Here is a 26,053-nt window from a genome sequence, read left to right on the forward strand (position 1 = left end):
TGGGAGGCTTGAACAACAGAAATGTATCCTTCACAGTTCTGAAGGCTGACAAGTTCAAAATCTAGGTGCCAGCTGATGGAGTTCCCTTCATGCCTCAGTGGCTAATGAACCCAACTAGTATCCTTGGGGGCTCGGGTTCCATACCTGGCCTCGCTCAGTGGGTTAAGGATCTGTCCGGTGCTGCCAGGAGCTGTGGTGTAGGTTGCAGACGTGGCTGGGATCCCATGTGGCTGTGGCTGTGGTGTAGGCCGGCAGCTGTAGCTCCGATTGGACCCCTAGCCTGGGACCCTCCACATGCCACAGGTGCAGCCCTAAAAAAAGCAAGTGTCCTCGGATTCAGTTCCCCGTGAGAGCCCTCTTCCCCATTGCAGAGGGACACCTTCTTGTCTCCTCCATGGCAGGGACACAAATGGCCCCTCCTGTGTCTCTAATCCCGTTCATGAGGGCTCTGTGCTCGCAACTTGGTTCTCTCTCAAAGGTCCCCTTCCTAATATGATCATTGTTGAGGATTAGGGCTTCAGCATATGAATTTTGAAGGAACACAAGCATTCAGTCCACCCAAGGGTCGATTGCTATTATGAAGGTTTTAGATCAAGGAGCTAAAAAGTTACTTATTGTGGGTCAGAGACAGCAGTAATCCTGGCACCGAGAGACATATAGTACCTATTTCTGTTGAAAATCTACTTTAGCTTTTTGACAAGAACCATGACTTTCTGGTAATTTGCCAAAATAACAAACACAAAGAGAAAGAGAATAAGGATTATTATCATTATTGTATTTATTATCCATGACATTTTCTTTATAAAAAATAAAATGGTGGAGCTGTTCCTTTGGCTGCCTTCATGTGAATCTCATAAAATGGGTGAACTTGTAGGCATTAAAGGTATTCGTGGTGTTTGGTACCACATAAGGAAAACCTTGCTAAGATGTGGAATCTGCCTTGTCGTCGTTGAAAGGAATGACACCAGGGACTCTTCGGGTTTTAGCTGTAGACAGTGTCATAAGGTTAGCAAACAATAAAGAACAAGGGCAAGATTCTTGCCTGAGAAATTAATGTGCCTGTAAAAGAATATCAGTTATTCTCAGAGCCAGTATCAAGTATTCTTCCCAAATCATGTAGATGAAAGTGTATAGAAAAAGGAGGCGGCCGGAGAGAAACATACCTGGTTTGGACTGATAGGTCAGATGACTTTGACCGTAAGACACCTGCTTTGACCACCAGTGGTGAAAAGCTTGAACTGCTATGATTAATGCTCCCTGAATTCATGGCATGATGAGTGTAAAACATTTTAGGTAATGACGGGGGACCTCTCGTCCAAAAGGATTCAGCATCACAAAAAAGGTAGACAAACAAGCTGATGTGAAAAGAGTTAAAAGAATGCACAGCAAGGAGCTTGCTATCGTGTCGAAGGACAAAGTTAAAATTGTTAGACTCTCCTCTTACCAGAAACAACTGTGAGAAGCACTGAAAATGATAACAGAGTCTCTCCAAAAGGAGGGGTACTAGCCAAGAGAGTGGGAAACCAAATTGTATACACAGATGACAGTAATGCAAAGGAAGTGACCAGACCTAAGCAATTGGACAAGGACATGGAACATGTTTGACTCTGGATTTAGGGTTTTCAGTGACTGGAATGGATAAGGTATTGAGAGCATCCCAGTGGGGCAGTTGCTGTATACTCATTCCATGTCGCTTATTAAAATGTTTTAAGCAAGACTATAGAAAGGAGGCTTCCCACGTGTGTGGATGAAACAAGAACCATCAAGGAACATTCTGTCCAGTTGAGAGTTGAGGTGGGTAGAGGCAACTCCATGCAGGTACATGGGAAAAAACTCAGAAAGTAACTTAGGAATGTGAGCTAATTGGAAGTCTTCCCTAATTCCAACCAAGAGAAGAACTGGAGGAAGATTCTAGAGAAGTCTTTGAAGCTGTCAGCCTAATGTACATTGAAAACATAAACTAGATTCTCCGGTATTAGTGGAGTCAGCTTTAAGGCAAGGAGTTACTGTGGTTGATTGAAGACAAATTATATACTTCTGACATAGCTCACAAAAATAATACCTGTTAGTGATTTGAAATACGAGTGCAGTTATTTAGTTTGGAGGGAGAAGGGGCGTAGAAGACGTAGCAGCCTCTGAGACCCGACGATACAGAGCAGAGGCTCTCGGGTTTTTCTTGGGCGAAGATAGTTTTTGACGCCTGACTGAATTTATAAGCCTTTACTGTTTTATTCCTAAATTTCTTTGTATGAAAGTTTAAAGTAAAATACCACTGGCTGTGAGACAGTCTCTAACCCATTATTGTTTTATTTCTGTTACACTAAATATATGCTATTACGTTAATATGCTGTCTTCGGCTGGAAGTTAGTAGAGGAGCAGCAGGAGTGGAGGCAATGGCAGAGACTTTGGAGTCAGACAGACCTGGGTTTAAATCTTACCTCCACCACTGACTGTGTGACTTGAGGCCGATTGCTTACCCTCTTCAGCTCCTTGTTTCCTCATCTCCACACAAACTGGAGGCCTTTGATGAACACCAAGTAAGACGCTGTGTCAGACAGGAGTTCCCGTCGTGGCACAGTGGTTAACGAATCCGACTAGGAACCATGAGGTTGCGGGTTCGATCCCTGGCCTTGCTCAGTGGGTTAAGGATCCAGCGTTGCCCTGAGCTGTGGTGTAGGTGGCAGACGCGGCTCGGATCCCGCATTGCTGTGGCTCTGGCGTAGGCCAGCGGCCACAGCTCCGATTCAGCCCCTAGCCTGGGAACCTCCATATGCCACGGGAGCGGCCCTAGAAAAGAAGACCAAAAAAAAAAAAAAAGTGCCACGACAGTGCTTAACATAGAGTCAGTTTTCTTATTATTCGCCCCACTTTTCCTGCTGAAATTTAGTAAGCGTTCAATGGTTGTAAATACACCCGAAAGCACCTTCTCTCAGAAAATCCCCCGCAACTTCACAACCTTAACTCTCTACCCAAGGGGCTGTTCCTTAACCTTCTTGCTGGCAGAGCCGTGAGCACCTTTAGTGGTTCTCCATGCTCTCTTTATAAAGCAAGGAAGGCTCAGACGCAGCAAGAAAGGACAGTAGTTGAGTAGTGTCCACACTGCTGGGAGGAAGTCGTTTTAATTGGTGTGTGTCAATCTTTGCTGCTATTTTCAGTCCTTTTAAATTACCTATAGAGAATGTTAAGCAAATAATCCCTACCCCACCCCCCCTTTTAAAGGTTAAGATAAGTAGTTTAAAAAATTTCCTAGGAAGCTGTGAATGATTTCCAGGAATTCTAATTACCCATCTCTTCCAGAAAATGCTGATAAACAGTGGTTACATTACTGGATCCCTGCAATTAGTTTTACCGCAGTTCTTATTCTGTCCCAGCAAAGGTTGCTTTCCTGGTGTAAGTGATGTTTTACTGCTTGAATACCTTCCATCTGAAGAGCTGCAAACCTGTGAAAGATATATTTAAAATACACCAATGTACCCATCATTCCTTATGCTTATGCTGTGAAAAACATATTGAGAGACAGGGCTTGGCTTGATAATAAAGACTAAGGCAGACAGACATGGATTCTAGCAATGAATATGGGCAAGTTTTTAAAAAATCTCTTTGAACTTTCAGTCATATGAAACAGAAATAGTGATGGTTTTGTAGGGCTATTAGGAAAATGAATGATTGGTGTTTATAAAGCCCAGAAAATTCTAGTAGTTTTCTCTATCTTTCCTTTCTCAAAATATTTTATTTTTTTAATATACAAAATAATACATATACACAATTTCAAAAGTCAGGTAAAATACAAGTTTTATAATATGTAGTAAGCTCGCCTGACTCCACTAGTTGACTGATGCTTCTCTTGTCAGCTTTCTCCCTTCTGCCTGCCTTGTTCCAGGATTTGCTGGAATTTCTTATTCACTAAATGCTTTTGGCTCCTATGATGTTCTCTTCCCCACTATGAAGGGGTTACAGCATGTCTTGGTTTTATCATGTTTCTCTTTGAGGGTGTATGGAAGAGAGAGGGAGGGATATGCTGAATCTTCTTTAACCTGGAAGCCCCTCACCCCAAGTTTAGTTCAGAAAATGGTTCCTCTCCTTTACTTGAAAAAGGAAACCGTTGTCCCCGTGTATTTAATGCGAGGGAAATGGCGGTGCCTCTGCCTGTGTGGGGCCTAGAGTCTAACAGGGGAACGCAGGTAAACTGTGTCCTGCAGGGCAGTGAGAGGGACTTCGAGGTGCCGCTGGGATGATGTGTTTTCTTTGGTTAAGTCAAGTGGTTACAGAACTGGAAATAGAATGAGAACTCATAAATTTATTACTGGGAGTACTCAAAATTCCTTTTCTTTGGCGTCCTCACGGCATAAACGTTCCTCCTGCCACTGTAACACATTGTGGCACAGCCTTCTTAATAGCTACACCTTCAGAAAAATGGGTGCTTAGTTCTGTGGTTTGACTTGACTTTTGCTCGCTTGAGTGCCCGTCGTGTTCTAGCCTCCCGGAGCTGGTTAATAGCTGGACCACTTCCTTTTGTGTTTCTATTTCCTAGAGCTTACAGAGTTTGGGGGCCCATTTCGTACTTGAAGTGTGTAATTTATTGTTTCTTTCTGGCTCTTGTTCTGCCTCACCTCTTTAGGTCATTTGGCCTTGAATCCTCCACTGTCATAATTTTTAACACTGACCTAATGAGTTGGGAGACTTTCAGATCCAAGACTTGTGCTAAGCATTTGAACACAGCCAGGAGATTCAGGGAGCAGGTGAGGCTAAGCAGCTACCCAGTCCCTTGACCAGCAGTTTCTTTGTCGTGATTAAGCAATAGGTCAGCTGAGGATCTGCCCCTTTCCTGGACCTTATACTAAGACCACTGTTTCTGGACCTATTCAGAAATAGTGGGATCCCTCTGATGGCACTCTGTTTTCAGGTGGTACAACCTCCATTATTTCAGGTGGTACAACCTCCATTGTGATATTTCTCTGCTGAAAATATTCTTTCCTGCTTATGAGCTCAGTGTAGCAAAACCAGCCGTATCATTGAGGCAATCACTAGAAGTAAGTTCCCAAACAAAAATCCTATTAAGCAAGTCCTAGTCGTTAGAGCTATAATTGTGACCATTGTTGCAAAGGCAGTTCCCCCACCGCCCATGATTTATGCTCTTAATATCAGCTGGAAAATTTCAGTCTAACAAACATCTCAGGTGGTTGCAAATAATCCTCAGCTCACAGTGACAAAATCACTGTTACTTTATTTCTGTTTTACACTCGTGAAGTTCAAAAGAGAATTTTCTAAGTTTGCCCATATTCTATGTGTTAGAATCCATGTCTGTCTGTCTGCCTTAGTCTTTATCATCAAGCCAAGCATTCACCCTCTGTATGTTTTTAGTGACATAAGCATAAGGAATGATGGCTAGGTAGGTGTAGCTGAAAATATATTTATGATGAATTTGCTCTTCTGCTGAAAGGTACTTACATTTGGTTTAATCTGAGGATTATCTCCCCTTAGTTGATCTTCAGAGAAAGCTTCTGGCCCTGAACAGTGAGGCAGCATGTAGTGGTAGGGTAGGAATTGTCAGGCTGTAGAATCAGACCGACTGGGGTTGCAAACCTCCCACCTCACTTGCAAGGTCTGTGACTCTGATGAATTAATTAACCTCAGAACCTCTTTTTATTCAACTCTAATGTATGAACAATGTTTGTCTCTTAGGTTTGTTGTGAGGATAAAGTGAAATGCATGCCACATGGTAGATGACAAGGGGATATTTATAAAACAACTTCATGCCTCAAATTATCTATAAAATTAGAAGCTTAGCTAGGATGATCTCTAAGGTACATTCCAGCTTTCATAATTCTTGATTTTCTTTGTATGAAAATTAATAAAATTATATTTATTTATTTATTTTTCTTTTTGCCATTTCTTGGGCCGCTCCCGCAGCATATGGAGGTTCCCAGGCTAGGGGTCTAATCGGAGCTGTAGCCGCCAGCCTATGCCAGAGCCACAGCAACGCGGGATCCGAGCCGCGTCTGCGACCTACACCACAGCTCACGGCAACGCCGGATCGGTAACCCACTGAGCAAGGGCAGGGACTGAACCCGCAACCTCATGGTTCCTAGTCGGATTCATTAACCACTGCACCATGACGGGAACTCCTAAAATTATATTTTAAATATATAACTGCAGAGTCCTTGGTTGTCATGAATTACTGCTCACAAAATACCCTTTGCTGGACATGGAAGCTTAGAGGGCCATGTGAGCAGGCCTTGTACCAGACGGATACTGCCATCGTTCTCTTATCTGAGCTGGTTTCCTTATTTCAGTTGTACCAGACTCTCCTGGGGCTTATGAAGCTGAGTCACCATCCCCACCGCCTCCTGCTTCTCCACCTCCGGAACCAGTGCCAAAGCCTGAGCCAGAGCCTCCTCCTGTCAAGGTACGACTGTACTGGGATGGTTGCCTTGCCATGTGTCTTTTACGCCCAAGGATAAAACCACACTGCTGCGTTAGTTAGCTGCAGACACTTGACAGATGCCAGTAGCTGGCTTCTGTCTCATCCTGCTCTCCTGCAGGTAGTGCAGGAGGGCATTCCCTTCCTCCTGCCTGAAGTAGGAGTTCAGCCCATAGGGCCTCATCTCAGGAATGTCGCCAAGGTCAATCCTGGGAGCTCTTGTTTTTCATGACCTCTAGCCTCAGTGCAGTTGTGCTGCCCAGCTTCTGTCGGTCATTGTGCAAAGTGAAGTCTTGAAGCCGTGTGTGTTTAAGAGAGTAGAGCCAACGACTGTTTATACGTGTTTGTTGCTCTTCTAGAAAAGGGCTGCAAATGGGGAAATACAGGTTTCCGTGATCTTTAGCTGGATCTCGGCTGCATCTGTTAGTGTAGGCAATGAAGGATTGAGAAGATGGGCGGGTTGTGTTTTTGGTTTTGTTTTTGTTTTCTTTATGGCTATTAGTTAACCTTAGTTCATTGTGTTAAGACCGTCATTTAAATTTTGCACTAATTTCCTCAGCTGAAGAGAAGATAGAGTGAAAGACCAGGGGAAAGAAAAGGAAATTGGTAGGAGTAATACCTCTCTGAGAATAAATTAGACAGTTGCAGTGCTGCAGTGGGGAGGCTGGACTAGCAGGTTTCCGCAGCAAGGGCGGATGCCGTGGAGACGTGGGGCCTTCCCTGCGCACGTCCGCACCTGCTGTGGCCTGCTGTGACCTCCCTCACCAGAGTGGACTGCAGGGCTGTTTGCCTTGTCTCTTTCTTCCACTAAGGCCCTTGTCCTCTTGGTCTTTTTGACCATGGTGCCTCTGCTACTCAGCAGAAGTCTGTTGACTGAATGAACCCAGTTCTTTGTTAACGTGCTGCTTTTCTTCTCATAAATAGTGACGTTATCAGTGAGCATAATTTGTCTGTGGTCAGACTGGTCCCCAAAAGCGAATTTGTAGAGCTCCTTGCTTAACTTTTTATCATCATGGAGTATGCGAGGGTGATTGTGATTTTCTCTGTACCTTCATGGTGGATTTAATGTTTTATCTTCTGATCTTCCTGTGATCTTTAGAGCTCAAGTGGAGAAAACAAAAGAAAACGAAAACGCACGCTAAAATCGAAAACCTTTGTGGATGAGGAAGGCTGCATAGGTAAGAAAAATCGTTGGCTCCAAATCCAGAGAGAGTGTTATTGCATGGAGAGCACCTAATCCCTTAGAGAGCAGGAGCCTCCAGCTTCAGCTCCTGACTCTGCCGGGAGGGGCTGTGCCGCCTGCCTGTGGCCGCACGTTGTGTACTGGAGGGCAGAGAACACTACAGCTGAAGTCAGAACACGTGGGCTCCTGTCTGGGTCAGGTGCTGTGAAAACAAGCCGTGAGGTCTTGGATAAAAGGCGCATAACCTCTGGTGGGGAGTTTCTTGACCTGTGGAATCCACTTGGCCTGATGTGGGGTTGTTGTGAAGATTCAGATGAGGTCATGTATCTAAAAAACTTGCAAGATGGAATCCACAATGCCAGTTTTGAATGTTGTTGTCAAAGATTTGAGAAACAGTTGGGGGTTTTTGGAATGTTTCATCCACTTGAACAGTGAAAGGAACCTCCTGCAGATGACTGGACCCTGAAAAGCCTAGCAGGAGTCTTCCTGGTGTTTCGCCCCATTTGTTCTCTAGAGGGTATGCCTTCCAGCTCACCTCTTTATGTTTCCTACTTGTAAGCCCTGTTAGGTAAAAGCACCTGCTTCCTACAGAGGCCTCGAGGGGAATGAGAATTCAGGCTTTGAGGTGCTGGTTGGTTCTTCAGCCACGTTAGCTTGCTCTGCCCTTTCCCCAACGGACCCATGTCTGCTGAGCTTTTGGGGTTTAGCACTTGAGGCCTGATCGGACCTTTGGATCCCGATACTGCCTTTCATGTTTGCAAAGAGTCGTGGTTTGTAGGCTCTTCAGCCTCTTGTTAGTGAGGTCATCTGTAATTGTCATTTCTCCTTTCCTGCGGCACCTGCCACACCTTGGCTCCCCTAGAGAAATATTTTTTCCGCTTCTTGATTTTCCTTTTCTGGTTCAGATTTTTGTCTTAAAAGACGGACTGACTGAAGAACCAGTCTTTCCTAAGCAGCGTGGTTGTTGAAACTAGTGAAGCGGTCTTCTCAGTCTTGAGCCCTGTCCTGCTCCCCACGTCCCGCTCCTCTGGAAGGGCCTCTGCCATTCTAAGTGTAGCCAGTGGGTTGGGGAATAAAATCCCTTACACGGGAGGATTCTTTTTCAGTGCCACCTTTCTTGTGAGCTTATAAATTTTGGACTTTGGTCTTTTTTTTGTTTTTTGCTTTCAGTCTTCTACTAGTGAATTTCAAGCCTCTTGGTTTGACTCTTGGTGGTAATTTATGTATTTACTGTTGAATTTTTTATTTTTTATTCTTTTAAATTTAAGAGGACAGAAGCATCATTATGATAGTTCATTGGGAATTTGTGACTAATTACTTGTTGCTTTGTTCAAAACACAGTACTCCAGGGCTGGCCAGGTATGAGATGTGAGCTTTTTTTGTGCTTCTGTCTCCAGACAGGACTGTTAAGAGCCTTGGAGGCAACAATGAGAACTGTGCTCACATAGCACATTTTTTTTAAGGTTTTTAGTCCAAGCTCAATTTAATGAATCTTGGCTCCTGTAACCAACAAAGGAGTTCTGCTTTCCTCTCTCTGCTCGGACTGTTCCAAATGTGCCAGCACAGGGGGTTTGTCCCGTCCTGGAACAGAGTTGGTCTGTGGCTTTAAAAAGCTGATCGTCCCATATTGTGCTCTGGGTTTGCTGCAGAAGCTGGGGAGTTGGGCCCGTGAGATAAGCTTGAGGTGAACCTCTGGACAGGGTGGATTTCTAAGAGCAAAAGAGCTGAATGGAAAAGAATTCTTTTACCCACACAAACTGGGCCTTTTTTTTTTTTTTTTTTTCTGGCATCCCAGGAAAGTATGGCATGTTGTTCAGCTAAAATAAAGGACCTATATTTTTAAGTTTAAATCTTCTTTGTTCCGTAGTTTGAAGTAGTACAGCTCTGACTGCAGAAATGCTCCTTGTGCCTCTTATGGCATATACCAAGGGTTCTGCTTAAGAAATTCTTTTGGTGCTGCCTTGCCTGATTTTTAACTCCCTCAAGCAATGCGCTGTACAAAATTGGCAATGAGACAGCCAGTGGTTAGTAATGAACTAATGAGACAGTTGATGCTGGCATTTAATACTATAGACATGCTGCCCTTTGAATAGAGAATATAGCTTAGTCAGTTATTGGTTTATCTGTAGATGGCTCTCTAGACTTTCCTTTTTTGAGATAATGAGTAAATAACAGCTCATGATTTTGTTCCAATAATCCTGTTACATATTGATTGAAGCTGCGTCAGGTTGGGGATGGTGGTCTGGGATCATGATTGTTGAACTAATAAGGTATGTCGTGGAAGTTCCCTACGTATCTTAGAGAAGCATTTCTCAAACTTTGCTAAGCATACACATTACTTGAAGATCTTGCCACAATTCAAACTCTGATTCAGTCAGCCTGGTGCAGGACCTGAGATTCTGTGTTTCTTTTTTTTCCTTTTTAGGGCCACACCCGCAGCATATGGAATTTCCCAGGCTAGAGGTCGAATCAGAGCTGCACCTGCTGGCCATATAGCCACAGCCATGCCAGGTCCAAGCTGCATCTTCCACCTGGACCACAGCTCGCAGCAGTGCCAGATCCTTTAACCCACTGAGTGAGGCCAGGGGTCAAACCCCCATCCTATCCTCATGAATACTAGTTGGATTCGTAACCCACTGAGTCACAGTGGGAACTCCCAAGATTCTGTGTTTCTCATAAGCTCATGGGAGATTATAATATCTCTGGTCTCTGGGCCTTAAGGCTTCAAGAACGCTAAATAGGCATGTAAAGCTTATTAGTGTTTTTTTAGCCTCTAAGTTGGCATGAGTCAGCCAAAGTAAACTCTAGGCTCTTGAAAGTCATGACAAATCCTAGGAACTCTTAAGGAGGGGCTGTTAATTATGCAACCTTAATAGGATTAGGTGGATAAAGTGAAGGAATCATCCACTGGCTATGCCCAGTTGGCTTCCAGCATGGCCCACCGTGAGGGGGAGAAGAGCAGTGAAGCGTGCTTGCCAGGCCTTACTGGTGGGTTTGTATGTTCCGTGGGGCGGCGTGTCAGCATTTCACCAGGGAGGAAAGAAGAGGGCTTCTCAGGCGGTGGCCCCCAGACCAGCAGCACATCAGCATCACCTGGGAACATGTTAGAAAGCAGATTCGGGGGTCCCCCAGACCTACTGAATCCAAAACTCTGGAAATAAAGCCCAGCAATGTGTGGCCTCACAAGCCCTCAAGTAATCCTGATGCACATTAAGACTGGAGATTATGTAAGTGACAGACTAGGATTAGAGCACAGAGGTGTTTAATTCCAATGCCTGTGCCTCTGGAACAGTTAGATGCATGTATTTTATTAGACAGAAGTGATCAATAATTGAGAGCTTAAAACCATCATTGTTTGTTCATGGGAAAACATACTTTTCCCTTTATTCATTTGAGCACTTAGGACGCATATCACATTACTCTGCTAAGAAAAGGTGTTTTCCTTTCCTTTTTTTCCTTCATTGGCTGCAACCAGGAAGGCTGCAGAAGGATTCAGATGATGTGGTTGGCGTGGGCGCTGCAGCAGTGCCCGAGAGCCCAGAGCCCCTCAGCGGTTGTGACATCGCTGCTGGAAGCCATTGTCTGTGCCCGTGTTCTCCCCTTTGGGGCTTCCTTATAGTGTTTCCTTCCTGGTATAATTTTTTAAGTTTCCAGTGGACGAGGGTTCAGTGCATTTTAATTGGTAGGAGAAAAGGCAGAATATGCCTTTGACTGATTAGGGAGTAAAAGCATTAGTAACATCGTTGCTCATGTTTATCACTGTTCTTTCTGAAAACTACCAAGTTTGTCATCTGATTGGGTTGGCTTGAGACCCTTATCTTCATGATGTAGCCCACTAGTAAATCCTGGGTCACTGAGAACCAAGAACTGAACAGTTGAGGAATCTCCAATTCTCTGACCTTAGGACGTGCAGAGAGTGGGTGACATCAGGGAGGGGCCCGTGGCGGTGAGTGTGCCGGGACAGGCTGGGGACGCAGGCAGAGCAGAGGGTTTAGACCAGGAAAAGCAGTGACAGGAAGGGCAGGCGGGTCAGGGAGGTGAGGCTGAGTGAGCCAGTCAAAGCAGGGAGGCAGAATCGGGTGTTTGCGATGGGGCTGCTGCTGCTGCTGCTGCTGCAGAGCTCAGGAAGCGAGTGCGCATGTGCGCGCGTGACCAGGCCCAGTGCAGGGTGCGGGCAGTCGCATGATCAGGCCTCTTTGAAGGCCTGGGGCATAGCAACCAGGGAGCGGCCCCGCCAGAGACCGCCTGCCTGAGGCGGGACTGATGTCCTGGCGGACGAAGCCGCAGTGGCCGGTGAGCACACCTCCCTCGGTCACTGGTGGGGGGCGGTGAGCCAGTATCACTCTCCCGAGAGAGCCGCGCTTTCAGTGGCTCAGCCCACTCACAGCACGTTTCTGCCTTGTCCTCCCAGTGACTGAAAAAGTCTACGAGAGTGAATCCTGCACCGATAGTGAGGAAGAGCTCCAGGCGAAGACTTCCTCTGTGCCCAGGCCGCCCGCCATGGCCGTGAAAAAGGAGCCCAAAGAGGAACGAAGGGGCCCAAAGAAAGGGACAGCGGCTCTGGGCAAAGCCAATAGACAAGTGTCCATCACCGGCTTCTTCCAGAGGAAGTGAGCTGCCGTCTCTGTTAGGGCAGAGACGTGGAGTGGCCCAGGGCCAAGACCAAGACATACGGACTCTCACTTACTGTGTAAGTTCATCCAGCGCCTCACCTCGCCTCTGTCAAAAGACTGTTCTTCCTGTAAGGTCTGTTCTTCCTTACAGAATCCTGTAAGGTTTCTGTGGTTTCTGGTTTTCAACCAAAAGGAAATCGCCTGGAAGCAAGAGGCAAAAGGATATTTTAAAAGCTGTTATCTTCTGATGACCTTTTTTGAGCACAACCTTTGACCTGTCCTGGAGGATTCCCTCCAAAAATAAATTGGAACAGGTTTCAGAATGATCACTGAAGCCATTTAGTGGCTGATCCACTGTGCCCTACCCACCCTATGGCCCGATCCATCTGTTCCTGGCTCAGGAAGTGATCCTCTTGGTTCTTTGTGTTCTGTGGCCTTGGGTGGGTATTCTTTTATGCCTGAATTTTACTGATGTGTTCACCACTGCCTCCCACCCTTCCCTTCCCCACCGCCGTAGTTCTGCGTGAAGCATTTTCTGTAAGTCTTTTAAATCTTGGTTGGACTAAAGGCTGCAGCAGAAATCTCCCTTGTGCTCCTCTTGTCCTCCTTTGTAAAGCGCGCGGACACCTGGCCACAGCCCCGCACGTTGCTCGTGTTCTAGCCCGGGCACAAATTGCTCGCTCTCTAGGCCTTCACTGGCGAGTCGCGGTTAGGGAACAGCCTCGGGCGGAGCACAGACAGAAGTGGAATGACGTGTTCAGCTCCACCGGAAATGACTCCAAGTCAGCACGGATGGTATCCGAGGCCTCGTGTTGCCGACACAGGGTGTGTGGACACTGCTCTGGTTTCGGTCTCCTCCCCCTCCCCTTCCCACTCTCGCTACCAGAGGGGAAACCTGACTGATGAAATGAAGACTAACCAGAGCCGCCTCTGCTCCCACACCCTGTACAACAATAATTGAGCAGTGGTTCTCCTTCCCAAGGACCCTGAATGTTCAGAAACAATCTAGTCCCGGAAGGAAATGAGGAAGAGATAAAGCGTATCATCTCCAGATGTGGCTCCTCCGTCTTTTTAATTCCCCCCTCCCCCCCACCGCCCCAAGGCTCCCCAAGAAGACAAGGAGAGACTGAGTCGTTGGTAGAGGTAAACATTTTCATTGGTTCCTTATGGAAAATCCTTTATTCCAGTGATAACTTGGAAGCGCCTTCCTTTATGGCTGACAGCGAGCTCAGGGGCCGGAGGTGGCGTGACCGTGATCTTGCACAGTGAGCTCTGGGGAGGGGAAGGCAGGCTCGGCGGCTGGCCTGACGCCCAGCGGACAGACGAGGGATGTCTGACTCGCTCCTTGTTCCTTCCGCTCGGCCTGCTGTGTGTCGTCAATGATGCATTCGGCGTCTACTGTTTAGGTTAGGACTGTGAATGACCTTGGATTAGCAGGAGCTGCTTTTGCAACTGTCACCCAGGGCTCTCCAGCCAGCACCCCATGGCCTTGATTAAAACCAGAGGTTTGAGAGATGAGTCCCGGCATCGCGTCTGCAACTAGAGAAGGCAGAGGCTTTGCGCAGCAGGCTGCGTGAAGGCTGACACGTTCCAAACCCCTTCCTTTTTAAAATGTAAAAGGGTGGAGAGAAGCGTGGAAAGGCAGGTCTTAAACCTTTACAAAAAGCTGCTGGGGAAGAATCCTTTTAAATGGCTATTTTTGTCATCGCCTCTAGTCATTTTTCTAAGTAGAAATGGAAAGTTAAAGAAAAAAGCAACAATTCAGTCTTTTTAAAAAATTATGCTGGGATCTTTAATAAAATCACATGTTGAATTGGAAAACTGGTGCCGGTGGAGTTTTATCTTTGAAAGGATACTGCAAATCCTGTGACTACTGTGCCCAGTGTGCTGCCTACACTCTGAGACGTCTGCAGGGCTTAGCAAGTGCTAGCTGGTTTTTTTCTTTTTGTAAAAAAAGCAAAAAAAAAAAAAAAAAAACCCTCAAAAAACAAAAAAAACCCTCTACCATGTTATCATGTGAGTTAAATAAATTTGAGAAATTCCAAACCTGCTTCAAACGGAATGTCTGATGAGGTGAGGTCTGTTATTGGACAGGATGGCAACGGTGGATGCAGTTATTCAAACTCTGAACAGGAACAAGGTTGGTTTTCAGTTTATGTTGTTAAAACTGCATACCTTTAGTCTGAGATGGACAAGTTATTTGCTGTCTTCATCATTTTTTCAGCCCTGTGGGAAATCTTGGTTTTAGTTCCTTTATAAGAAAGTCTGGTCCTGTTCTTGCACATTGTGTTAGTCTGGCTTCGCCACTTGCTGGCTCTGTGACCTTGGGCATGGCTCTAAGCCTCAGGTTCTTTATCAAAACAGAGCGCAGGGAGTTCCCGTCGTGACTCAGTGGGTAACGAACCCAACCAGTATCCACGAGGACGCAGGTTTGATTCCTGGCCTCGCTCAGTGAGTTAAGAATCCAGTGTTGCTGTGAGCTGTGGTGTAGGTCACAGACGCGGCTCAGACCCCGAGGTGCTGTGGCTGTGCTGTAGGCCGGCAGCTATAGCTCCAATTTGACCCCTAGCCTGGGAGCCTCTGTGTACCGTGGGTGTGGTCCTAAAAAGACAAAAAGCAAACAAGCCAAAACAACTCAAACAAGTTACCATGGGTTGTCAAAAGTGAAGTGATGTATGTACAGAATAAATTCAGCACAAGCAGGTGCGCTTACAAATGGCTTTCTTCTTGATGCCACAAATGCCGTCATCAGCCACCAGCGTCCTGAAGTGCTAGCAAGGATGGGACGCCGATGTTCGTCTCTTACAGAATCATCCTTCGGACCATAAATGTGGTCAAGGAGGGAAGAGGGCTGTCCTGTTTTTTGAAAGGGTGTAGAGAGTATATTTTCCTGCTGTAAGAACGTGAGGAGTGTGGCTCGCTGTTTACTATTCGTTAAAACATTTGCCGGGTATCTACTCCACGTCGGACTCCTGACCGGAGCACTAGAAGACATCTCGGAATCCCAGGATTGGCCACTCGACCTCGGGGGCTCTCTCGTGGGAGAGACGAGCCAGCGGGATGAGGTGGAGCCTCGCACGGAGCCCCGCCGGCCCAGCGCAGCGTCCCCTCGAGCCCCGGGCCGGTGGACGGAGGACGTCTCCCGGGAGGAGAGGAAGCCGAGCCGTTTGGTGAAGGACGAGCAGGATTTTACCAAAGAGGAATGGAAAGGGCTTTCCAGGCAGAAGGACGTGGCTTTTGGGGTCCTCCTACGGAGTTGGGCTTTTATTCGAAGACTGTGAAGGCCCATGGGAGACTCAGAAGAAGCGGGTAACGTGAGAAGTTGATTTTCATGTATGCCTGGCAGCTGGCATGGTCTTTGATGTCGTGAGCCGTGGGAGGAGGGTTTCTACCCCTGCTCGCACACCGTCTCCTAGTTCTGGGAGTGTTCAAATTCAAGTTCTCAGGGAATCAAAGAAAAATGTCCTGCTTAAAATACGACTGCTCCGTCCGGGCCGTCAGGGCAGGCGGTTGCAGCATTGGCCCTGTCTGCCCCCGTCACCACAGCTCTTTCTCTAACAGAAATGACTTCAGTTTTTAAAAAGTGCTTTCAAAAGCTGGGGTAGTTCTTTTCTGACATTCTCAAAAGACGTGAGCCTCTGCTCATTTCCCTGGGGAAACAAAACACAACAAAACTGAGGGGAATGAGTGGACCGGATCTCTTCCTTTTCTATCTTTGTTTCTCCCAGAAGGCGTTGGTTATGATACAGGAGAGAGCTGGAGAGAAGGGCCATATAAGGAAGCGAAACAGTTGCTCCAGGAGCCGAGGAGAGTGGGTGAAGAATAATGCATTTGCCAGAGACGCACTCTGTGTCAGGACTCGTTTTGGTAAACGTGTCTCCTTCCCCTGGTTCCGGGATGCTGTAAGGCAGCCCTTGACCACCGTGAGGCCTGCTGAGGCGGCCTCGCTGTGTGGGGAGAAGGCAGTGTTGCTTTCTGAGTTATTGCCCTGGCAGCTCTGTAAATTAGCCCGGGCTGTCACCATGCCCTCTCTGAAGGGCACGCTGTACCCAAATGACTGCCTTTCGGGTTGACTCTCGCCGCTCCCTGCTGCATGACACTTCTCAGCACTTGTATCTGAGTCCAGTTTTTTTTATGTTCAGCCCGGGCCACCCACAGACTACCACCCAGACACTTGAGCCCGAGAAACTTGGGAAGGCTTCTGATCCAAACCCACCTTTGCTCCCCTCCCACTGCAAACTCTGAAGCGTCTCTGGCTCCCCCGACCCCTTCCTTTCTTCTCATTTGCTTTTGCCAGATGCCTTGTTTCTTGAGGCTTCACTTTGGCTTCTCCCCCTGCCCCCCCTCCCTTAACACTCAAAGTTCTTCATGGCTGGGCCTTTTTTCTCTCTTTCGGGCTCTTAGGCTTGCTTTCTCAAGGTTCTTATGTCTTTCCTTGGGAATAAGTATGAAGAATGGAAAAACCACATTGTTTAGCATCTGCTTTGGGGCTTTCAAACCCGAAGCGTCAGGCAGTGAATGCCAGCACTGTTTAGTCCCGGCTTGCAAGAGCTCAGAGGTCAGCATTTTGGAATGGCAGGACGTGGGCTCTGTACAGCGTGTGTAGCAAGGAGACGATGCTTAGATGAGTGGTAGACGAGGGACTTAATGAGAAGAGGGCCAGGATAATCATAATGGGCAAAGATTTATAGTCCTGTGTAAAGAATAACAAAGGATTTAAGACAAGAAACAGGCTGAGAAAAGTTCACCATGTGAGTGGATTTTTTTTATCTAGCTATTCGGACGTCACCATTTACACAATTGTGGCGTAAGTAAACCATCATAAAGTGGATCCTTAATGGAGTTATTTCTGTCCTACCTTAAAAGTGAGAATATTGACAGGCTAGCAAGCAGGATTATTCCAAAAGGCAGCTTATAGGACCTACGTATATTGGATCAGCACCAGTTCAACTCAGTTTTGTATACACTCAACAGTCTGGCATACCAGAGAAGCAGGGTGCACACGAGTTGGGAGGCAGAGGGCTCTGGATGCCAGCCCTGTTTAAGGCACTGACCTCAGATAAGTCCCTCATCTTTAGAATGAGCTAAATCATCTACCTTAAAGGGTTGCTTGAAGACTTTCATGAAATTCTGCATAGGCAGTCAGTCTCTAGGGTTCTGACACACATTAGGCTAACACAAAGCAGGATAACTCACATTTTGGCACACCTACTATGTGCCAGGCCCTGTTCCAAGGATGTTAAATGTATTAACTTTTTAAAAAACATTGAAGTGTAGTCCATGTATAGTATTAGGTGTACAACATAGTAATTCACAGGTTTTTTTGGCCATGCCCGTGGCACGTGGCAATTTCCTGGGCCAGGGATCAAACCCCTGGCACAGCAGTGACCTGAGCCGCTGCAGTGACAGTGCCAAATCCTTAACCCTCGGCATCACAGGGAACTCCAGTAATTCACAATTTTTAAAGGTTATGTTCCATTCATAGTTATAAAATATTGGCTGTATTCCCTGTATTTTACAATATATCCGAGTAGCTTATTTTATACATAGTTGTCTGTTGCTCTTAATCCCATATCTCCGTCTTGCCCCTCCTCTCAGATATATTAACTCTTAACCCTTCCAGCAACCCTAAGAGATAGGTACCTTTATTCCCATTTTACACATGAGGTGACTGAAGCAGAGAAGTAAAGGAACCGTAAGGTCATGGAGTTAGCAAGTGACAGAGCCAGTGTGTGTGTATTGGCCATGCCTGTGGCATACGGAAGTTCCCTGGCCAGGGATCGAAACCACGTCACAGTAGTGACAATGCCGGATCCTTAACCCACTGAGCTACCAGGGAACTCCCGGGATATTAGTCTTGACGCCTTGGCTTCGTCCGGGGCCTGCAGTCTTCACCGCCTTGCTCTACTGCTCTTGGCAGTGATGATTCATGTTCCTTTTTACAAGGGAAGACACAGCGAGGTTGTTTGGATCCCAGGTTGTCAAACTGGAAGGCAGTCTTGGTGTTTATCTAACTCAACCACCCACCTGCTGCACGAGCCCTCTCTACAGCCTCCCTGCCAAGTGGTCTTGAGTCTACAAACAGAGATTCAATTATGCTCAATATACCACGCTTACTAAATTACAAAGTTAGACAAGTAGGCTAATAAATGTTAAGAAGAATTTAAAGAGAGGCTAGAATAAAAGTTTTATGATTAATTTTGGATCATCAGGAAACTCTTCTGAATAGAGCATAGGTCTCTAAGTAAACCACTGAGTTGCTTTTAATTTAAATCAAGATACTGACTGTTTTTCCTTGGAAAAGAGTGTCCAGTTCTTGGTCTTGCCTTTGACTTAAGCTTTGCAAGAAAATCAAGAAGAAATTTGGCATTTTTTGCCCTATTTAAGTCATGCTGTGAGTTCACAGGTAGGAAAAGGGCCCCAGGACACTTGTTCGCCACCGATGGCACCGGTTTAGGCCAAGGGAATCTCAAAACTAAGTTTTCCTAAAAGAAATGTGGCGATTATATAAACACAGCATCATCACGGTACTGCTTTGTATTCCATCTTCCTGTAAACCGTCAAGCCTGCTTCCGTGCGTCGCCCTTGTCCCGCTTAGAGTCCGCTTTACGTGGCGCTTCGCCTGATCTTCGTCATCCCTGTGATAGTCCTCCAGGTTTCCGTCTCCCCTGTTTGGCGGAAAAAAACCAGGTTGTTTAGCGAGTATGGCTCACATTGACAGTAAGGGAGTGGGCCGGGACTGGAATCAAGCTTTTAGACACCATGTCGCGTGACTTTTCCAGTACAGAGCAAGCCCAAGGAGAAGAAAGAGGTGTTGGTCTCCTCAGGGAGGCGCCTCGAATGCATGCTTGCCAGTCTGCCCGGTGACCACGGCGGCTGCTGTGACAGACCAAAGCCCATGACAGGTTCCTTGCCGTCCTGGACCGTGCGCCGGGGGAAAGGCGAAGCGTGTGCGTGTTTGTGCAGCTCCAGGACTTTGGTCCGAAGCTCACTCTGGCCCATTGCTGTGGTGCCGGATGAATACAAAGGTGAATTTCTTGCCCCCGAGAAATGTACTGTCTGGTGGTGGGAGAGACAGAGAATTTACACGTGCCATCATGGTAAAGTAACATGAGCGCTTACTGTGGGTCAGAGCATATGCCAGACACGTGTTCTCTCATCCTCAGAACACGTTCCATTTACAGGGGTGATAGCGAGGCCCAGAGTTTAAATGTTTTGCCAAGTGGCAAAGGTGAGATGGGTTTATTTTTAATAATGCATTTATAATGAAAAAGGAACAACCAAAATAATCTGGTTGAGATTAGCACGCCTGTGCAGGAAGCTGATTCCTTGACCAATGGGTGTGCGAGCGCACGGGGGGGCCGGGACTAAAGGAGCGAAATGAGTTCATCTTTAGAACACGGTCCATCCCAGAGAGCGGGGATCCTGCCAGTGCTTCGGGTCACTGAATCTTCTGGCTTCAAGCCCCTGCATCTACCTTCACGTGAAGAAAACCCCATCAGCGGACTGTCCGTGAGCCGGCGAGACCGGGCTTCCCTGTGGCGGGTGTTGCAGCTGCCTGGGGGGAGGGCCAGAGCTTAAGCGCGAGGCTTTCTGACTTGAAACCCTATTCTCTCCACCCTGCCGGTCTTCCTGCCCCGCGTGAAGGATGCGTGTGCCCAGGCGGTGTGGCCCAGGGAAGGCTTGTCTGTGCCCGCCATCGGGATTCACGCGTCGCAGAGGATGCAGTGCTTAACCTGAAAACAGGTTTGCCCACTGGGCAAGGGAAGGGACCCAGGCAAAGGGCATAGGACACAAGAGGTATAACACGTGAGAGAACACAGGGTGTTCAGGGGGTTCTAAGTGGTTTAATGCGAGATGGGATAGGGGGCTAGGAGACCACTAAGTAGGTAGGCGCCAGATCACAGAGGTCTCTAAGTAGTTTATTTTTGTCTTTTTAGGGCCGCACTCTCGGCATATGGAGATTCCCGGGCTAGGGGTCGAATCAGAGCTGTAGGTGCTGGCCTACTCCACAGCCACAGCAACACCTGATCTACACCACAGCAATGCCAAATCCAAACCACGCCTGCAATCTACACCACAGTTCGTGGCAACACCAGATCCTTAACTCACTGATTGAGGCCAGAGACTGAACCCGCGTCCTCAGGGATACTAATTGAGTTCAAACCACTGAGCCACGGCGGGAACTCCTGCTAAGTAGTTTAGACTTCACACTACAGGCAATAGGAAGCCAGCGAAGAATTTTAACATCTCAGATCTGTACATTAGAGAAATTTCCCTTTGTAACCTGAAGAGAAAATCGCCAGTATGAAATAGGTCATAAATAAAAGCCAAATTGGACCTGCATCTTCAGATAGAACGAGCAGAGGAAAAAAATACAAAGCTGGATTTAGTTCCATTTTGGGCAAATGATTCCTTTGATCCCCTTGGAAGTTCAGGACAGGAGGGAACTGAGAGCAACTTCAAACGTGGAATGAAGAGCCTTTCGCTGGGTCATCTCATGCTTGGAAATCCTCTGGCTCTGGCCTGAGCCATGGTCCTCGTTAAACCATGGAGATGGAATTGGTTCCGCGGTTCCACTAAGGACCCGTGGAGGCCGTTCTCTGACGCACGAGTACACACTCTGATGTAGACCTGGAACTGACTGCATCTGCCTGGAATTCTTTGGGCCAGAATGACCCATAGCCCCAGACTGGTCAACTGAATTCATCTGTGAGTAACAGAAAAGCATGTCTAAGTTCAGGTCACGTTTATTGTACACCTGTCCCACGCCAGGTGCTCCCATATGCTTTATTATTTACTCCTAACCAGTTTGTGAAGTGTAGACAGCCCAATTTTGTGAATTAGGAAATGAGGAGAGGCTACCCAGCTAGCACATGGTAGAGCTGGGGCTTGAGGGGCAGACTGAGCATCCTGGCCACTCCTCATTCAAGTTCTGTGCCAATGGGGTGGAGTGCAGTAAGCAGTCCTGCATGTCGCAGCCGGGGTTCACATCGGGCGCTCACTGAGCAGCCGTTCCGCGTGGACTTGTGCAGTGACAGGCTTCTACCCTCGCAGGGAGGTTTTTGCTGCAAACTCCTGAGCTCAGCTCTGAAAGAAGAGACCAGGAGTTCCTGTTATGGCTCAGTGGTTAATGAATCCGACTGGGAAGCATGAGGTTGCGGGTTCGATCCCTGGCCTTGCTCAGTGGGTTAAGGATCCGACGTTGCAGTGAGCTGCAGTGTAGGTTGAAGACTCAACTTGGATCCTGCGTTGCTGTGGCTGTGGTGTAGGCCGGCAGCTACAGCTCCCATTGGACCCCTAGCCTGGGAACCTCCATATGCCATGGGGGCAGGCCTAGAAAAGACCAAAAAAAATAAAATAAGGGACCAGCTATCCTGAAGCTTCTGCATGAAGCCCCTGCCCCACTTTACTTAGAATTATGCAAAGCTCACAACATGAGGTTGGTGGCTTCCCAGCAGCTAGAGAGGGTCGCTTTGTGCTGTGGAGCAAGTGGTTGTTACTTCTTGGTTTTGTAGAGAGTACTTGGATTTTAGAGTCGGACACACCAGAGTTCAGAGCCTGTTTCCTACCAGTGTGACTTCCAGAAAGTCACTGAACGTCCCCTGAGCCTTAGTTTGCTCCTCTGTAAGATGATGATAAAATCGACAGCAGGGTGAGTGTGAGGGTGAAAGGTCACAGGGCGTCCAGCTTAGTGGTTTCAGTCAGCAAGTGATAACCATGGTTATTTTCCAGGCAGTGCTGCGGGCCTTACTCTTCCCCACGTGAGGAAAATGAAGCTTTGTCCTTCATTTATTTCAACTGACCTTTGCGAGAGTGTCTGCGTTGTGGCACAGGCAGCACACTGGACCACCAATCAGAACGGATGCTCTGACAAAGTGAGAAGAGGAGGTTTCTACGGGCGGCCTGTGCCTCCACGCACCTGTCACCCCATGACCCCCCGACCCACCAGCACCCCTCCCGCCCAGGGGCTGCCGTGTCGTTCTGCACACGTCCTGTCCTCTTAGGTCAAGCACATTTCTACTTGAAACCATTTAAAGGAAAGCTAGCAGTCTGAGTGCACAGTCTCCTCCAAGTACAGACATCAGAGGGCGCCTTTATAAGTGAAAAAATAAACAGATCTTCGGCAGCGAAGAGGCCTCGGCTGCCTCCCCCAGCGACGGAGGGGCCGCTCGGGCAAGAGTCACGCCTGCAGTTTGAGCCCATCTGTTTTCTCTGTCTGCCTCTTGAGTACGGTCCTCTTGTGGTTTGCATCATTCCCAGAGACAAGCCAACTCCAGCCTCAGTCCACTTGGTCAATAGCTGCCTTATTAAACACACTCCCTCTCTCTGCAGGCGCCAGATGTGAAGTTTCAAGGCAGGAGAGGCCAGGCTGGCGAACGCTGCGACACCTGCTTGAGCAGGCAAGCCAGTCAGCTGCTGCTCCTGCTGATGTTGGCCCTTTTTCATGGACAGCATGAGGGTTTCACCCCAGCAAGCACACACACAGGCAGCTGAGGGAGCCTCATAAATTATGGTTTTGTTTGTTTACTTAGGGCAGGCGGCGTGGTGTAGTGGAAAGAGCCCGCACTTGGAAGCAGAAAACATGGGTTTGAGTCTTTGCTGGTGATGTGATTTTTGTCCTCAGGGCACATCTTTCTTCACAGATGTAACATCTGAGACGGCGCTACGTGCTCCTGTTTATCTGCTCGTCTCCTCCACTGCAGTGCAGTAAGTCCTAGGCCACAGGGCCTGCTTGGGCTGTGCTTCCACCTCCAGCACCTAGGACAGGGCCTGGACCATAGTAGGCTCTTAGGAAAGACCGAGTGAATGAATGAGTGAATCTCAAACTGCCTCCTCCCCTCATCAGCCATATGATCTGGGTAAAGTCATTTCTCTTCGCTGGGCCTTTATTTTGTCAGCTGTAAAAGGAAGCCAACAGAGCTCTATCCCCGACACTCTAAGATGGTAAAAATTCATTCATTTAAGAACTTGACCTTGTGTCTCTGGGCTGGGCACCCTGCCAAGCCCCGAAAACACACAGTCATGAAGAAGTCAGAACCAGAACCTGCCCTCAGGGAGCGGGGAAGGGAGCAGCAACCCAATGAAGTGTGGCATAGACGAGCACTGACCGGCCACGGTGGCAAGCCTGGCGCAGGCTCTGTAGGGGCACTCTGGGAGCGTGGGATGGGGCACCTCCGTGTTGGGCATCGTCCAAGAGGATGTCCCAGTGAAGAGTGGCATTTAGGCTCAAAACTTTGCAGTAAGTGGGAGCCGGCCAGACACAGGGGCAAGGATTTCAGGTGGAGGGAAGAGCACAGGTGAAGGGCCTGGGGGTGGCAGGGGGGTGTGGGGGTGGGGCAGTGTGTCTGGAGCCCAGTGACCGTCAGGAAGGTGGTGCCCATGATGAGGCCAGAGATGTAGGCTGAGCTAGACTGTCGGGAGCCTTGTGGCTGTGGTAGGTATCTTGTCATTCTAAAGGCAAAAGGAAACCACAAAAACAGTCACTGTCACTACAGAGCACACCCTTGAACAGGCCGAAGGGAAAGCTGGGTCCCTCCTTACACACCTGTCCGAGATACACAGGCAGAGAGCATCCCATTTCGTAGATGAGGAAAGGGCCCTGGGAGGTCAGCGGCCTTACCCAGAACACCATGCCGTCAGCGGTGGAGCCTGGTCTTTGAAATTTCAGTCCACTCCTCTTAATACTCCACCACATTAGAGAGCTCAGAGCTTATTCTTCCTCTAAAATCCTCCAGATGGCTAAAATTTGGACCTAAATACCTTATAAGAATAACTCTTATCTGAAAGCTGAATGTCTCGTAAGCAACTTTTACGCAAGTCTCATTGAGACAAACTTCTCCGGAGCATTATGCTTGCATTTAGGGTGATTGCACCCAAATCTGTGTTTGTTTTTTTTTGTCTTTTGTCTTTATAGGGCTGCACCCTCGGCATATGGAGGTTCCCAGGCCAGGGGTCCAATTGGAGCTGTAGCCACTGGCCTACACCACAGCCACAGTAACATGGGATCCGAAACACGTCTGTGACCTACACCACAGCTCACAGCAACACTGGACCCTTAACCCACTAAGCGAGGCCAGGGATCAAACCCACAACCTCATGGTTCCTAGTTGGATTCGTTAACCACTAAGCCACGATGGGAACTTCTTGTGATGTATTTTAAACTATCCTTAGGATCAATTCCTAGGAAGAGAATTGCTGTGTTAACCGATAAACATTTTTTAAGACACATATTGCCAGGTCGCCTCTTCCAAAGTTGTCCCAGTTTTGCTGTTCATCCATACATGAAAATGGCTTTTCTCACCGCTTCTAGTAACGGAGACCAATCTAACTGAAAACTCAGCTGCCAGCCACACTTAGTTTATTCACTGAGACTCGGGAAAGACAACAAGACTCTGACAACTTTAACTGAGCAAAGAATATGAAACTATCGTGTCCAAAGGGGGCAAGAAACTCCCCACGGCCCCAGAGGAAGTCCGAGGTACATGACATGGGGGCTGCTCAGGACTTGCTGTGGTTCCTGGAGACGCAAGCCGATGGCCTATGAGGCTGATAGAACTCTGTGGACTGGGGGCGTTAAAAGTCCTGGAAGGAAGAACACTCCCGCAGAGGCTGCATCCGTGCGGAAAGCAGCGGGGTCATCCGTGCCAGCAGACCGAGGGGCCGCACGATGGGCTTGTCCAGCGAGTGCGGTCTCGGGCCCAGAGCCTGAGATCTTGGTGGTCACTTGGCTGGTGCGATGGGCCTTTAGCTCCCACAGTGTCTTGCCCGGAGTCCGTGCTCTGTGTAGGTTTCAGAGCCCAGCTGACCTTTCAGTAATTTGCTGTTAATTCAACAAATATTTAATATGCTAGGCAGTGGGAATCAAGCGAAGATGAAGAGGACATGCTCCGGGCCCCACGGAGTTTACCATCTAGTGAGAGTTAACCATCGGCAGGAAGTAATTACAATATTTAAGGAGAGGTCTATGACGGAGACATACAGGACACCATAAAATTAGAAGGGGCCCCGTGTTCAGACATGGGGGATGTAGTAAGACTTGGTGGCAAATTCCACTGAGGACAGGGATTGTGTACCCTTTGTCCACTGCTGTATCATGGTACCTGCTATGTGATGGGACCTGCATAAACGTTTGATGAGTGAATAAACAAAGGAATGAATGAATGAAATGATGCTCTCTCAGTTGGTAAGACAAGCGGAGGATCGAAATAAGGTTCCGTACAGAGGTAAAAGCCTGCAGAGATGGCGAAAATAGCTCAGTGTAGCCAAAGCAAAGTCAAGGAAGCTCGGCGGCAAGAGTCAAGGCTGAAGAGGTAAAAGGAGCTCGGCTCATGGGGCGGCGGGGGTGGGGTGGGGGGCTTATATTGAGGAATCTGGGAGTTTTTTTCTTCCAAGGAAATAAGAAACTATGGAAAGTTATCAAGCAAGGAAGTGATAGAACCAGATGACAGAGATGGTTATTACATGCCAGCTAGATGCTAGAGGACTTACATAGAGTATCTCTCATTTTCGGAACAACCTTGCAAAATACATATTATCCCCGATTGTATAAATGAGAGTATGTGGCTTACCTAAAGTCAAATAGCACATCTAGGATGGAAACTCAGGCCTGTTGGCTCCAAAGCCTGGGTATTCTTTCTCCTGTATCCCACTGCTTCTGCCGTGCTCGTGTCCTCACTTTGACTTCTTGTTAAGCACAATGGCCTTCACCTGATCCGTGGCTCCAAGAGCACCATTCTTTAGGCACATGTCACTAGCTGCTCAGGACAACTCGAAGCCCATAGGCTGGGCTGACAGTGCTGAATTTTTGCTCTGTGGGATGGGAGAGCTTGTGGT

General features: G+C 47.7%; 1 protein-coding gene and 1 long non-coding RNA gene across 8 annotated transcripts in view; both read left to right on the top strand.

Annotated features, from left to right (window-relative positions):
• POLD3 (DNA polymerase delta 3, accessory subunit) overlaps positions 1 to 14,038 on the top strand; it is a 51,789-nt gene extending 37,751 nt beyond the window's left edge. For 5 of the 7 annotated variants that reach the window (XM_084974422.1, XM_084974423.1, XM_084974426.1 and 2 more), the window contains 3 exons: positions 6,294 to 6,406; positions 7,521 to 7,599; positions 12,016 to 14,038. In XM_084974422.1, the coding sequence (XP_084830548.1) occupies positions 6,294 to 6,406; positions 7,521 to 7,599; positions 12,016 to 12,218 (395 nt within the window). In that variant the 3' untranslated portion in view covers positions 12,219 to 14,038. The remainder of the gene's footprint in view (positions 1 to 6,293; positions 6,407 to 7,520; positions 7,600 to 12,015) is intronic. The other 2 variants (XR_014814345.1, NM_001244235.1) reach the window with 2 other exon arrangements.
• A 4,613-nt stretch (positions 14,039 to 18,651) lies between these two features.
• LOC146399722 (uncharacterized) lies at positions 18,652 to 25,386 on the top strand. Its single transcript, XR_014814717.1, has 2 exons — positions 18,652 to 20,929; positions 21,953 to 25,386. It is a non-coding gene; the product is annotated as an uncharacterized LOC146399722 (long non-coding RNA).
• The last annotated feature ends 667 nt before the right edge of the window (positions 25,387 to 26,053 follow it).

This window comes from Sus scrofa, chromosome 9, assembly GCF_054392235.1.
Source record: "Sus scrofa isolate SSC_HxYL_T2T_F1_AM1 chromosome 9, Sscrofa_HxYL_maternal_Yorkshire_Landrace_v2.0, whole genome shotgun sequence".
In the NCBI taxonomy this organism is placed as follows: Eukaryota; Metazoa; Chordata; class Mammalia; order Artiodactyla; family Suidae; genus Sus; species Sus scrofa.